The sequence below is a fragment of the Nerophis ophidion genome, linkage group LG19 (genome assembly GCF_033978795.1).
Source record: "Nerophis ophidion isolate RoL-2023_Sa linkage group LG19, RoL_Noph_v1.0, whole genome shotgun sequence".
Lineage (NCBI taxonomy): Eukaryota > Metazoa > Chordata > Actinopteri > Syngnathiformes > Syngnathidae > Nerophis > Nerophis ophidion.
Genome location: NC_084629.1, coordinates 47,321,652 through 47,335,956, shown reverse-complemented (window position 1 = coordinate 47,335,956; position 14,305 = coordinate 47,321,652). Strand labels below are relative to the sequence as shown.

General features: G+C 39.4%; 1 protein-coding gene across 3 annotated transcripts; it reads right to left on the bottom strand.

Moving 5' to 3' along the window:
- Positions 1-259: 259 nt before the first annotated feature.
- prkra (protein kinase, interferon-inducible double stranded RNA dependent activator) lies at positions 260-12,391 on the bottom strand. Of its 3 annotated transcripts, XM_061880159.1 has the most exons (9): positions 12,289-12,391; positions 12,084-12,210; positions 10,901-11,070; positions 10,733-10,814; positions 4,587-4,653; positions 2,487-2,604; positions 2,321-2,415; positions 2,082-2,244; positions 260-606 (listed from the first exon to the last, which is right to left on the bottom strand). In XM_061880159.1, exons 2-9 carry the CDS (start codon positions 12,128-12,130, stop codon positions 449-451), a joined length of 900 nt encoding a protein of 299 aa, XP_061736143.1. In that variant the 5' UTR covers positions 12,131-12,210; positions 12,289-12,391; the 3' UTR covers positions 260-448. The 3 variants fall into 3 exon arrangements, with proteins under 3 accessions (XP_061736143.1, XP_061736142.1, XP_061736144.1); XM_061880158.1 differs by having other exon boundaries at positions 12,084-12,333; XM_061880160.1 differs by lacking the exons at positions 2,321-2,415; positions 2,487-2,604 and having other exon boundaries at positions 12,084-12,333.
- Between the last annotated feature and the right edge of the window lie 1,914 nt (positions 12,392-14,305).

The window sequence follows — 14,305 nt, the reverse complement described above, 5'->3', positions numbered from 1 at the left end:
AACTAAGTTAATGCGAGCGAGTAAAACCAAACATTTAGTTCTGGTTTTCCAGGGGACATTTTGACATTTTCTACACCACAGGGATGCTTGTCACTAAAATGTTTGTCTGCAACTTAAAACACTACATTTAGTCAATAAGACAGCTCTTATCTCTAAACACTCTTAAGTTGAGGTACAACTATAATTCCTCTTGGTGAACCATTTCAAATCTCCTTGTTTTCTTTCTTTATTTCCGGAATGAACCAGCACGCGGCGATAATACTGATGGATATATTCAGTTTATTTTACTTTCTGACCGGGTTTAAAATCCTAGCAGAACATAAAAGCTGGCCCTAAGTGCCTTGTCATACATACCAATTAGAAAATAATAAGTAAAACACAATGCAGTCTAAAGTGGGTTACAAATACTGAGTACAAAGGCCGGAAAAGACGTCAGAGACGGTAGTTTTTACTTGTTGGAGGCGATGATCTTGACGTACTGCAGGGCGCTGTGTGCGGCGGCGTTGTGAGCGTTGCTGTGGGAGATGCCGGTGCCGTGACACACGGTGACGGGGGAGGTGGACAGCTCTGCCAGGCACTGGTACTGCCCGTTGGCCGTCAGCTCATCTGCAAAGCACAGCCACAGGACTTCATCATCAGCACCACCTCAGATTGTGTTCATTGACCGCTCGGGCGCTGGCAGGCTTGGTCACCGTGGAAACCATCGGGTCAGTTATCCTGGTTTCACTCAAATAATTAACTGTGAAGAAAACATCTTGAGTGATATAACAGTCATTGCAGTGCGATTGTGGACAATAGTGAAGTGAATTATATTTATATAGCGCTTTTACTTAGTTAAACCCAATATCTAAGTTACATTTAAACCAGCGTGAGTGAAACTGGGAGCAGGTGGGTAAAGTGTCTTGCCCAAGGACACAACGGCAGTGACTAGGATGGCGGAAGCAGGGATCGAACCTTGAACTCTCAAGTTGCTGGCACAGCCGCTCTACCAACCGCTCTATACCGCCCTATAGTGTAATAATATCAACGACATCTACAAATGCTGTATAATAGACTGCATTTATGTTATTCACATGTGAATAATAGATTGTTTTTATATTATTCACATGTGAATAATGCTTTTTAATAGACTGTATTTATATTATTCACATGTGAATAATGCTGTATAATAGCCTGCACTTATGTTAATCACATGTGAATAATGCTGTATAATAGCCTGTATTTATATTATTCACATGTGAATAATGCTGTATAATAGACTGTATTTATATTATTCACAAGTGAATAATGCTGTATAATACTGTATTTATATTATTCACATGTGAATAATGCTGTATAATAGCCTGCACTTATGTTAATCACATGTGAATAATGCTATATAATAGACTTCATTTATGTTATTCACATGTAAATAATGCTGTATAATAGACTTCATTTATGTTATTCACATGTAAATAATGCTGTATAATAGACTTCATTTATGTTATTCACATGTAAATAATGCTGTATAATAGACTGCATTTATGTTATTCACATGTAAATAATGCTGTATAATAGACTGCATTTATGTTATTCACATGTAAATAATGCTGTATAATAGACTTCATTTATGTTATTCACATGTAAATAATGCTGTATAATAGACTGCATTTATGTTATTCACATGTGAATAATGCTGTATAATAGACTGTATTTATATTATTCACATGTAAATAATGCTGTATAATAGACTGTATTTATGTTATTTGAAGAATACCTACGTGTTTATTGTCTATTGTGAGCAAACTGTGGTGCTGAATTTCTCCCAGGGATCAATAAAGTTCCTTGTATTCTATTCTATTTAGATGTTTTTGAAACTGCAACCTGTGTCCAATGCCTGGTACTCTGCATCTGAGAGAAAGATCCACTGCTGGTGTAAGTATGGGAAGTCATTGTGTGCATTGTTGTTCTTTACGGTCAGAATGTTGCCATTGGGTTCATTGCAAAGGTTTTTCGGGTATTTTAACAAGCTGATTACTGATACATCCGAAGATGCGACCGTGGCCTTGGTTGATGAGAGTGACATTAAAAAGTAAACGTACCGATATCTAAGTAGGCCACATCAAAGCTCTGCTCCATGGACAGCTCGGACATCAGCTGGATGTAGTCTGTGTTGGGAATGCTCAGCGGGTTCCTCCTCAGCGCAGAGATCTTCTCTTCTGACGAGTTCCTGAGGTTCTCCAAGTGCACTCTGGGTTTAGGAGTCTGTCACACAGGAGAAAAGTCATCAGATACATTTTGCACAGCTTGTCTAATGTTGAGTGAGTGACAGCTGCCACACCCATGTGATTTCTGAGGAGCCCGACAGAGCTTTAAGCTTCTCCACCATTTTCTCCGCGGCCGCCTTCTTTGCCGCTTTTTTGGAGCTTCCTACCGCTGGGTGAGCAAAACATGTGGTGAACGACGACCAAGTGGGCCGGGATGATTACGTCTCAGCGGCTTTCTACCTGTCTCTGACAGACACAACAGTCGACAGGTGACGGTGAATTCTCGCCTGTGCAACGGGCCCGCCTCCTTTAAGACGATGTACTCGGGCAGACGCCAGCTTCTCAACAGGGCCAGCTCCTACAAGGAGGGAGAAAATAAGTTCCAAATGGAAACTAAGAAATACCATATTTCCTTGAATTGCCGCCGGGTTTATAGTATGCACCTGCCGAGAATTACTGCTGGGTCAAACTCGTTTCGCAAAATAATTAGCGCATGCTTAGCATTACTGCCGGGTCAAACTTGTTTCGAAAAATATGATTTTTTATTAGCGCATGTCTAGAATTTCCGCCGGGTCAAACTCGTTTCACTAAATAATTAGCATATGTCTAGAATTTCCGCCAGGTCAAACTCGTTTCGCAAAATTATTAGCATATGGCTAGAATTTGCGCCGGGTCAAACTCGTCACGTCACGAGTGACACTTCACCTGTCATCATTTTCAAAATGGAGGAGGCTGATTTCAATCATTTGAAATCACATAAAGGGAAGAAGATTAAGAGCCATTCAGTAGGATTTAAGGTCCAAGCTATTGAATATGCTAAAAACAAAACAGTAAGCAGCTATGTTTTATTAATATACCATAGCTGCGTGTGTCAAATATGAGTCATTAAATGACTCCCTCCTCCTGGTGGTAGAGGGCGCTAGTGATCCTTCTTGAGACTACTCGGCTGCAGAAGAAGTGACAACAAGCAGCAAGAGTGAGCAGCGATCCTTTATTTTTTCCTCCCACTTTTAACATGGAGGATTACATATTTAAAATAAAATAAAGGAAGATCTCCATCGAGACAGAGAGACTTTTAAAACTGAAGAAAGATAAGGAAGACTACTATAAACAAGTTATCGATGCTTTTAATCAGAAGGAGCTGCACATGGACTTCATTTGTAAGTAAAAGTAAGACCATAGTAACCTTTTTTTTTATTAAATGTGCTTTTCATGATGGTATCCTTACATCACACTCAAATTTATAAGCGCAGGCCTAAATTTACCGCATGCCTTTGGTAAGCGCCGGAGTGAGAAGAGGTTTTAAAATATATAGCGCATGCTTGCATTTACCGCATGCCTTTGGTAAACGCCGGAGTGAGAAGAGGTTTTAAATTAATTAGCGCCCCGGCGGCAATTCAAGGAAATACGGTAGTCACATTTTCCCCTGCTGATTAAATACACTACATTGCCCAAAGTATTTGGCCACCTGCCTTAATTCTCATGTTAACTTGAAGTGCCATCCTATTCCTAACCCCTAGGGTTCAATATGATGTTGGTCCACCTTTTGCAGCTATTACAGCTTCAAGTCTTCTGGGAAGGCTGTCCACAAGGTTGCGGAGTGTTTTTATAGGAATGTTCGACATAAGTGAGGTCACACATCGATGTTGGTGGAAAAGGCCTGGCTGTAAGTCTCCGTTCCAATTCATCCCAAAAGTGTTCTATCGGTTTCAAGTCAGGACTCTGTGCAGGCAAGTCAAGTTCATCCACACCAGACTCTGTCATCCATGTCTTTATGGACCATGTCATGTTGGAAGATAAGGGGCCTGCTCCAAACTGTTCCCACAACGTTGGGAGCATGAATTGTCCAAAATGTTTTGGTATCCTGGAGCATTCAAAGTTCCTTTCACTGGAACTAAGGGACCAAGCCCAAGTCCAAAAAACAAGCCCACACCCTAATTCTGATCATTTGGATGGTTGGCCAAATAACTTTTGGCAATATAATGTATGACAAATCTTAGAAAAACATAGTAATAATAGATTTTATTTGTAAAAAGCACTTTACATTGAGCAAACACTCTCAAAGTGCTACAGTGTATAAAAATAAATAAAAAGATAATTAAAATAAAAACTAGAACTGGCAAGCATATATCTGAAAAAAAAGGTTTTTTTTGAAAAGAAGGGTTTTTAAGGCTTTTTAAAATGCATCCACAGTCTGTGGTGCCCTCAGGTGGTCAGGGAGAGCGTTCCACAGATTGGGAGCGACGGAGCAGAAAGCCCGGTCTCCCATTGTTCGTAGCTTTGGCCTCGGGGGTTGGCGTCAAAATAGTGTCAATCGGTTTAATCGGGTTATTTACTCACCTGCAGCGTGCCCACTGCGTTGGGGTTTGTTCCTACTGCGTCATTGTCAGGCTTCACCACAGCACTCCTGTGGGACCAACATCACAACATCCAATCAGGGAAGTAAACAACTGCATGGATCCATTCAGCCTTCTTATGATGACATAAGTAAGGTAAATTAGGACTGTCAAAATGAAGGAGTTACCACAAGTTGTTACATGTTCAGTGATCAGGTCGACACATACGTGCAAGACCATATTTACATCCAATAAATGATCATTATTGATATTTGGTCACCCACCAATAGCTGTTTTTTTTTAAAATAAATATAAAGGAGACTAAAAACAATTTTAATCTACATTTAAGAGACTTCCTTGTAGTCTAGATATGTATTTGATCATCTTTGGTGTACAGTTTGCTCCACAGTTACTTTTTCAACTCTTTTTTGAGTCCGTCTGCAAGATGTTGGTAGTAGTTTTTGCTTTTGTTTAGTTATCGAGTTTTATTGACTTTGTTTTGCTCAAACAATTCCATGTAAATTTAAATATTGTGCTGTTATTGTTAAACTTCCAATAGAACTCATAAATTATTGAACAATGTACATTTAAGATATACGCCACACACACATACCCCACCCCCACCCAACACCCTTGCCGTGAATCTCTTCGGGGTGATGGACAGCTGGGCAGCGCCTGAAGAGCTGCAGCCTGTCACCGTGGCCCCCCCACTCCCTCCCCTCTGTTGCAAGTCTTGAGATGTTGTACTATCTACATGTACTTTGCTATGGAGGTTTTTTTCCCTTTCCAGACTTAGGAGCCCAGTCTAGGTTGTATTTTTTTAACAAATACTCTCCAAGTGTGTACCTTTTTCCCATCTTTTACGGGGCGCCTTGTGGCGACCCATCAGCGTTCCTGTTCTGTAACCCAGTACACTGTTTGTTTGTCTCATCTTGAACGGGTTTGTGCTGAAAACAAAGTTTCCTTGTACTTGTGCGATGACAATAAATACTAGGGATGCACCAAAATGAAAATTTGTGGCCGAAGCCGAATAAAATTCAAACGCTTGGCCGAAAGCCGAGTACCGAATAATGAATGCAGTTTTTCACAATTTTTTTAATATTGCGTAAATAGCCTAGAATAAATATTTAGACATATTTTTCAAATAAAGTAATTTTTTATTGAATATTGACATTTTTTTATTATTCCAGTAGTCTTTGCTTTTCAAAAAAAGCACAGTTTTTCATTTATATTAGGCCTTCAAACAAAAAATGCATTCCAAAAAAAAAATAAAGTGCATTAAAGTGGATAAACCCACAACAAATGAATTATTTTCCTTTTGGCAAAAGTCTGCTTAGCCACAGTAGATATGCTAATAATGTAAACAGAAGGCTCAAGTAAATCTCAATTAAGTGTGTGCTTGTAACCTCATACACTTATACAGGTAGCCTACACAACAGGCTAATAATGTAAACAGAAGGATCAAGTAAATCTCAATAAGTGTGTGCATGTAACCTCATACACTTATACAGGTACACAACATTGTAACCTCATACACTTATACAGGTACACAACATATCCCAACGTCACTGCACGTTGGTTGATTGCGTCACCGCGTCAAAAAATTGCGCCACATGCCACTATTCGGCCTTGTTTTTAACTCATTCCACCGAAGGCCGAATGTGGCTTTTTTTGCCATATTTGGCCGAATATATTCGGTTACCGATTAATCGTTGCATCCCTAATAAATACCTATCTTATTTATCATTCGCTTACAAAATAGTGGGACCCCAAGAATGTACTGTGGGACCCTATATTTATGAGTTGATGGGGTTCCCGGGACCCCATTTTGAAAATTCCTAGCACCAAAACTGATGGAGTATTGGTGTGTGCAAAACAGCAGCAGGCGGCTGTGGCCTGCGGGCCGATTTTAATACTAATCAAATATAATTTCGGGGGCCATATATCATTCATTTGCGGGCCGGACCTGGCCCGTGAGCCTCGACTTCGACACCCCTGTTTTAGAGCAATGTATGTGCAGTCCATAGCTGTGACTACATTAGGAAAACTGGCTGTCACTGGAAAATTGCGCAATAAAGAGGAACTGCACTTCTTTGGAGGAATTTTGCCTATTCATCATGAAGGACATGACGATGGGTGGATTTTCTTTTTTAATGGATTCTAAATAGTTTGTCTAATCTTGAACGGGTTTGTGCTGAAAACAAAGTTTTGTTGTACTTGTGCAATGACAATAAAACCTACCTAAATTTAATAAAATGTGATCGTATTCTGCAATTTGGTTACTTCATCTTTTCTTACTAAATGTATTCGCTCTTTCAATCTTGACAGAAAAATCGCATGCGATGCATAAAATTGTCTTTTAAACTTGGGAACAATCTGAACATGCCACAAAATATTGTACAAACACAGGCGTGTCCAAAGGCATATTGCTGGAAAAAAGATTAATAATAAAATTGTAAACAAAAACAAAAAAAGAAGCAAAAATTTGTAATGTACCGTATTTGTTGGACTATAAGTTGCAGTTTTTTTCATAGTTTGGCTGGGGGTGCGACTTATACTCCGAAGCGACTTATGTGAAATTATTAACACATTACCGTAAAATATCAAATAATATTATTTGTCTCATTCGCGGAAGAGACAAAGAAAATGTCAGCAATCGTCACATACACGTCAACCAATAAGAATTTGGCGGGGGAGGGTCATGGCAGAAGTGCATTGTGGGTCATGGGATGCTAACTGCTATATGCTACTGCAGTAGCTATTAAAATGGATCATTTCATCGTTGGCGGCAACTTATAAAAACTGAGAAGGGCTGAACAAAAATGGCGTGGAAAAGGAAATCATGTACTGCAGATTATAAGCTGGATGTAGTGAAATATGCAGCAGAAAAGGACAAGAGGAAGCGACGCATACCTTTGGAGTTGGCAGAGTTGTTTAGAAGCGACATCGAGGAAGAAGATTTCATGGGATTTATGGATTATGAGTGACAGATAGTTTGGTAAAGGTATAGCATGTTCTATATGTTCTAGTTATTTGAATGACTCTTCCCATAATATGTTAGGTTAACATAGCAGTTGGTTATTTATGCCTCATATAACCTACACTTATTCAGCCTGTTGTTCACTATTCTTTATTTATTTTAAATTGCCTTTCAAATGTCTATTCTTGGTGTTGGGTTTTATCAAATAAATTTCCCCAAAAATGCAACTTATACTCCACTGCGAGGTATATATGTTTTTTTCCTTCTTTATTATGCATTTTCGGCAGGTGCGACTTTTAACACAGGGGTGTCAAAAGTGTGCCCCAGAGGCCATTTGCGGCCCACAGCTAATGTTTTAAAGGCCCACGTTACATTCTAAAAATACTATCAAAATAAAGAAAAACATAACAAAAGTGAAATAAAAAAGCTTGAAAGTCCTACTGAAATGAGATGTTCTTATTTAAACGGGGATAGCAGGTCCATTCTATGTGTCATACTTCATCATTTCGCCATATTGCCATATTTTTGCTGAAAGGATTTAGTAGAGAACATCCACGATAAAGTTTGCAACTTTTGGTCGCTAATAAAAAAGCCTTGCCTGTACCGGAAGTAGCAGACGATGTGCGCGTGACGTCACGGGTTGTGGAGCTCCTCACATCTGAACATTGTTTACAATCATGGCCACCAGCAGCGAGAGCGATTCGGACCGAGAAAGCGACGATTTCCCCATTAATTTGAGCAAGGATGAAAGATTCGTGGATGAGGAAAATGAAAGTGAAGGACTAGAAAAGAAAAAAAAAGACGAGGACAGAGGGAGCGATTCAGATGTTATTAGACACATTTACTAGGATAATTCTGGAAAATCCCTTATCTGCTTATTGTGTTACTAGTGTTTTAATGAGATTATATGGTCGTACAACCTGAATGTCGGAGGGGTGTGGCCACGGGTGTAGTGAACACCAGTGTCTCCGAGGGAAGCCACGTTTCTCGACGAGACAAGGCAACCGGGCTGAGATTGTTTTGTTTTTTTCCCCACCGAGGCATCCGACGGTCGGTGGCGGTTGGTGGGAGGAGGCAAGAGAGTCCACAGCTGCAGGAGGAACTACGCAAACTCTCCGCTCATGTCCACGGTAAGAGCCAAATGTAAACAAGGAAACACCGGCTGTGTTTGTGTTACTAAAGGCGGCCGCAATACACCGCTTCCCACCTACATCTTTCTTCTTTGACGTCTCCATTATTAATTGAACAGATTGCACAATATTCAGCAACACAGATGTCCAGAATACTGTGGAATTATGCGATTAAAGCAGACGACTTATAGCTGTGACCGGTGCTGGATCAAAATGTCCGCTACAATCCGTAGTGTTTCACGCATGCGTCATCATACATCGTTTTCAACAGGATACTTAGCGCGAAATTTAAAATAGCAATGTAGTAAACTGACTGTATTGTCATGTGTTGCAATGTTAATATTTCATCATTGATATATAAACTATCAGACTGCGTGGTCGCTAGTAGTGGCTTTCAGTAGGACTTTAAGGTTAAATGTAATTTAGAAAAAGTTGTAATGTTGACTAATAAAACAAAGCTTTTTTTTTTTCTCTTTTAAACTGTCATTGCTCAAAACATAATATTGAATCAAAATTAATGTAATTATGAATTGTTGACCTATCCAAGGTTCTGATTACTTCCCATCAAATATTCCATTAAGAAAAATATTTTTGGTGGAAGATTTTGCAAATTTGGTAAACAAATAACCCCAAAATTTATATTTTGTTGTTTTCTTACTGTACCGAAAATGAACCGAACCGTGACCTCTGAACCGAGGTACGTACTGAACCGAAATGTTTGTGTACTGTTACACCCTTAGTGTGTAAATATCATATTTTTTGCTTTTTGGATGTTTATTTAGTGGGTTTTATGGGCTCAATGACATCATAGCCCTCATTGGTTGCATTGTAAGCGGACTTTCTTAGAATGCAAAATTAAAAACATTTGTGTTCTTGTCTCTCATTGGGATTGTGAATTATAGGCAACATTTTTTTAAACGAGTACAAATCCTTTAAAAAGGTCATACTGTCACTTCTCTTTACGCTGTAAAATGTGACCTAAAAATTGACTGATAACTTAAAAATGACAATAAATGACCTTTCCTGGAAGAGATTGTGTTTGACTTGCTGCAAATACCGTGTTTCCTTGAATTGCCGCCGGGGCGCTAATTTATTTAAAACCTCTTCTCACTCCGGCGTTTACCAAAGGCATGCGGTAAAGGCAAGCATGCGCTAATTAATTTAAAACCTCTTCTAACTCCGGCGTTTGCCAAAGGCATGCAGTAGATTTTGGCCTGGGCTTATAAATTTGAGTGTGATGTAAGGATACCATCATGAAAAGCACATTTAATAAAATAAACGTTATTACGGTCTTACCTTTACTTATAAATGAAGTCCATGCGCAGCTCCTTCTGATCAAAAGCATCAATAACTTGTTTATAGAAGTCTTCCTTATCTTTCTTCGGTTTTAAAAGTCTCTCTGTCTTGATGGAGATCTTCCTTTATTACCTCCTGCTTCCATTGAAAGTCCAGTTTAGAAAACTGTTTTATTTTAGATATGTAATCCTCCATGTTAAAAGTGCAAGCGAGAGGAAAAAAAAAAAAAGATCCCACCTCACTCTTGCTGCTTGTTGTCACTTCTTCTGCAGCCGAGTAGTCGCAAGAAGGATCACTAGCGCCCTCTACCACCAGTAGGCGGGAGTCATTTAATGACTCATAATTGACACACGCAGCTACGGTATATTAATAAAACATAGCTGCTTACTGTTCTTTTTAGCATATTCAATAGCTTGGACCTTAAATCCTACTGAATAGCTCTTAATCTTCTTCCCTTTATGCGATTTCAAATGACTGAAATCAGCCTCCTCCATTTTGAAAATGATGACAGGTGAAGTGTCACTCGTGACGTGACGAGTTTGACCCGGGGGAAATTCTAGGCATATGCTATTTATTTTGCGAAACGAGTTTGACCCGGCGGTAATGCTAAGCATGCGCTAATTACTTTTTTTAGGCAGGCGCAATTCAAGGAACGGTAGTCAACAGTTTTAAGGTGGACCATTTAGTTTGAGGTTGTGTTAAGTGTTGAAAAAAGAATCCAGACTTGATGTGAGATGTACTTACACTGCTGCGATGTCCTCCTGCAGGGCGTGCAGTGCAGCCTCAGCAGCCATGTGTTTGGCAGCCTTCTTACTGGATCCTTCCCCTGGGACAACAGCACACAGGAGTAAGCAACTCTTCAACAACAACAACAAACACTTTTGAGGGCAAGTGGGCGGAGCTACGGCTCACCTTTGCAGCTGACGTCTCCCACGGTTACGCTAAAGACAAAGTTGGGCTGGTGGACCTCCCCTTCAGCTTTCTCCAGCACATAGGCGGGGAGCTTGCCACTTTTAGTCCCGTACTCGTTCAGGATCTGGATAGGAGTCTTACTGGCTTTCTGTACGTCATTTTTTGGGACGCTGTGTGAAGGCAGAACGATGTTTATTTATATAGCACTAAATCACCAGTGTCTCAAAGGGCTGCACAATCCACAACGACATCCTTGGCTCAGATCCCACATCAGGGCAAGGAAAAACTCAACCCAATGGAATGACAATGAGAAACCTTGGAGGGGACCGCAGATGTGACCGGTGCAATGGACATCGAGTGGATCTAACATCATATTGTGATGCTTACTTTTACCACATGCCTCTGGTAATTGCCGGAGTGAGGAAAGATTTTAAAATACTTAGTGAATGCTTACTTTTACCGCATGCCTTTGGTAAGTGCAGAAGTGAGGAGAAGTTTTTAAATAATTAGCGCAGGCCTACTTTTACCACATGCTTTTGGTAAGAGCCGCAGTGAGGAGAGCTTTTAAAATAATTAGCGCATGCTTACTTTTACCACATGCCTTTGGTAAGTGCCGGAGCGAGGAGAGCTTTTAAAATACTTAGCGCATGCTTACTTTTACCGCATGCCTTTGGTAATTGCTGGAGTGAGTAGAGGTTATAAAATAATTAGCGCAAGCATACTTTTACCGCATGCCTTTGGTGAGTGCCGGAGCGAGGAGAGCTTTTAAAATAATTAGCGCATGCTTACTTTTACCGCATGCCTTTGGTAATTGCTGGAGTGAGTAGAGGTTATAAAATAATTAGCGCAAGCATACTTTTACCACATGCTTTTGGTAAGTGCCGGAGTGACAAGAGGTTTTAAAATAATTAGCACATGCTTACTTTTACCGCATGCTTTTGGTAAGTGCAGGAGTGAGGAGAGGTTTTAAAATAATTAGCGCCCTGGCGGCAATTCACGGAAATACGGTCATTATTCTGACACGGCCCGTTAATTAGGCAACAACGATGGAACGTGACACATGTTTCGGTTGTTTCCAGCAAAACTGCGATGTATCCTACATGCTGCACTTGGCAACATTGTCCACATCAGTTAGACTCAAACAAAGAACAATGAAAAGGACAAGAACGTGAAAGAGGCTAACCTGGTCTGGCTGGCGGCCACCGCCGACTGATGTAACTCCTGAGACATGTTCGCGCTTTCTGGTGCCAACACGCAGGTGAGAGCTATGTCATGAAAGGTGAAGCAGGTCTACAACTATGTCCCCGGCACTATGAGAGTGTTACAAAGAAGAATAGAAGCTGCAGAAGATGCTAAACAAACATTTCTCAGACGACCGGGAAAATTACCGACTGTGTGGAGTTAACATCCGGGTCACAGCGGGTCACGTGATATCCTTTTCCGGTGTCATCTTGTTTACTGCCCCCTGCTGGTGCAATATGTCATTGCGTTGTAGGAACGATTTGATTTACGGAGATGAGCTAGTACTACTACTACTACTAGTAGTACTACTACTACTACTACTAGTACTACTACTACTACTAGTACTACTACTACTACTAGTACTAGTACTACTACTACTACTACTAGTAGTACTACTACTACTACTAGTAGTACTACTACTACTACTACTACTAGTACTACTACTACTACTACTACTAGTACTACTACTACTACTAGTACTAGTACTACTACTACTACTAGTAGTACTACTACTACTACTACTACTACTACTACTACTACTAGTAGTACTACTACTACTACTACTAGTACTACTACTACTACTAGTACTACTACTACTACTACTACTAGTAGTACTACTACTACTACTAGTACTAGTACTACTACTACTACTAGTACTACTACTACTAGTACTACTACTACTAGTACTACTAGTACTACTAGTACTACTACTACTACTACTACTAGTACTACTACTACTACTACTAGTACTACTACTACTAGTACTACTACTACTACTACTACTACTGCTACTGCTACTACTACTAGTAGTACTACTATTGCTACTACTGCTACTATTAGTAGTACTACCACTAGTAGTAGTAGTAGTACTACTACTAGTAGTAGTAGTACTACTACTACTACTGCTACTACTACTACTAGTACTAGTACTAGTAGTACAACTACTACTTCTACTAGTAGTAGTAGTTGTACTACTACTACTACTACTAATGCTATTATTAGTACTACTACTACTAGTACTAGTAGTACAACTACTACTGCTACTACTAGTAGTACTATTACTACTACTGCTACTACTACTACTGCTACTCTTTGTACTACTACTACTACTACTAATAGTAGTAGTACTACTACTATTACTAGTACTACTACTACCACTACTGCTACTAGTAGTACTACTACTACTACTACTAATGCTATTATTAGTACTACTACTACTAGTACTAGTAGTACAACTACTACTGCTACTAGTAGTACTATTACTACTACTGCTACTACTACTACTGCTACTCTTTGTACTACTACTACTACTAGTACTACTACTACTGCTACTACTAGTAGTACTACTAGTACTAGTAGTACTACTACTGCTACTACTACTACTACTGCCACTACTAGTAGTACTACTACTAGTACTAGTAGGACTAGTACTACTACTACTACTAGGTACTTTTGAAAGCAATTACAAATCAAACATCAACTCTATATTCTTACTTCAAAATGCTCTGTTTATGAAATAAAAAACATTAAACATTAAATTAAAAACATTAAAAATGCAAGATAAGCGGTAGAAAATGGATGGATGGATGGATCTTGTAGACCTCAGTACTGCCTGGGTGTCTACAAGTGAGATTTAAACCCAGAGAGAATCTCAATGACCTCAGAGGTTCAACTTTCTTTCAGAAAGCAAAAATAAGAAGGAGCTTAAAAAGTAGATGTGTTTCTGTTAGAGTTCAACTGTGGATCAGCTTGGATGATTCCTTCAAATGTTCCAGTTCAATTCCCTCATTTAAAAAACACTTTAAGACCAATGCTTTGAAAAAATATATCACTCTTGAATCAACAATGTAGTTTATATTATGATATGCACATCGTCTGCTACTTCCGGTACAGGCAAGGCTTTTTTATTAGCGACCAAAAGTTGCCAACTTTATGGTGGATGTTCTCTACTAAATCCTTTCAGCAAAAATATGGCAATATCATGAAATGATGAAGTATGACACATAGAATGGACCTGATGTCCCCGTTTAAATAAGAACATCTCATTTCAGTAGGCCTTTAAGAGACTGTTCAAACTACAAGTGTTCACAAAGTACACAGAACAAGAATTATGAACCTCTTAAACCCTTTTTTAAGCAAAGATTATTTATGTATTTAATATTT

Bases quoted from the DNA above. Each gene is read 5' to 3' on its own strand.
- prkra (XM_061880159.1), bottom strand. From the start codon at position 12,130: ATGTCTCAGGAGTTACATCAGTCGGCGGTGGCCGCCAGCCAGACCAG. The intron at 4,654-10,732 runs GTAAGTACATCT...TTGGTCCCACAG, and splicing joins CAGGAGGACATCGCAGCAGT to GAGTGCTGTGGTGAAGCCTG. The intron at 2,605-4,586 runs GTGAGTAAATAA...CCCTCCTTGTAG, and splicing joins ACGCAGTGGGCACGCTGCAG to GAGCTGGCCCTGTTGAGAAG.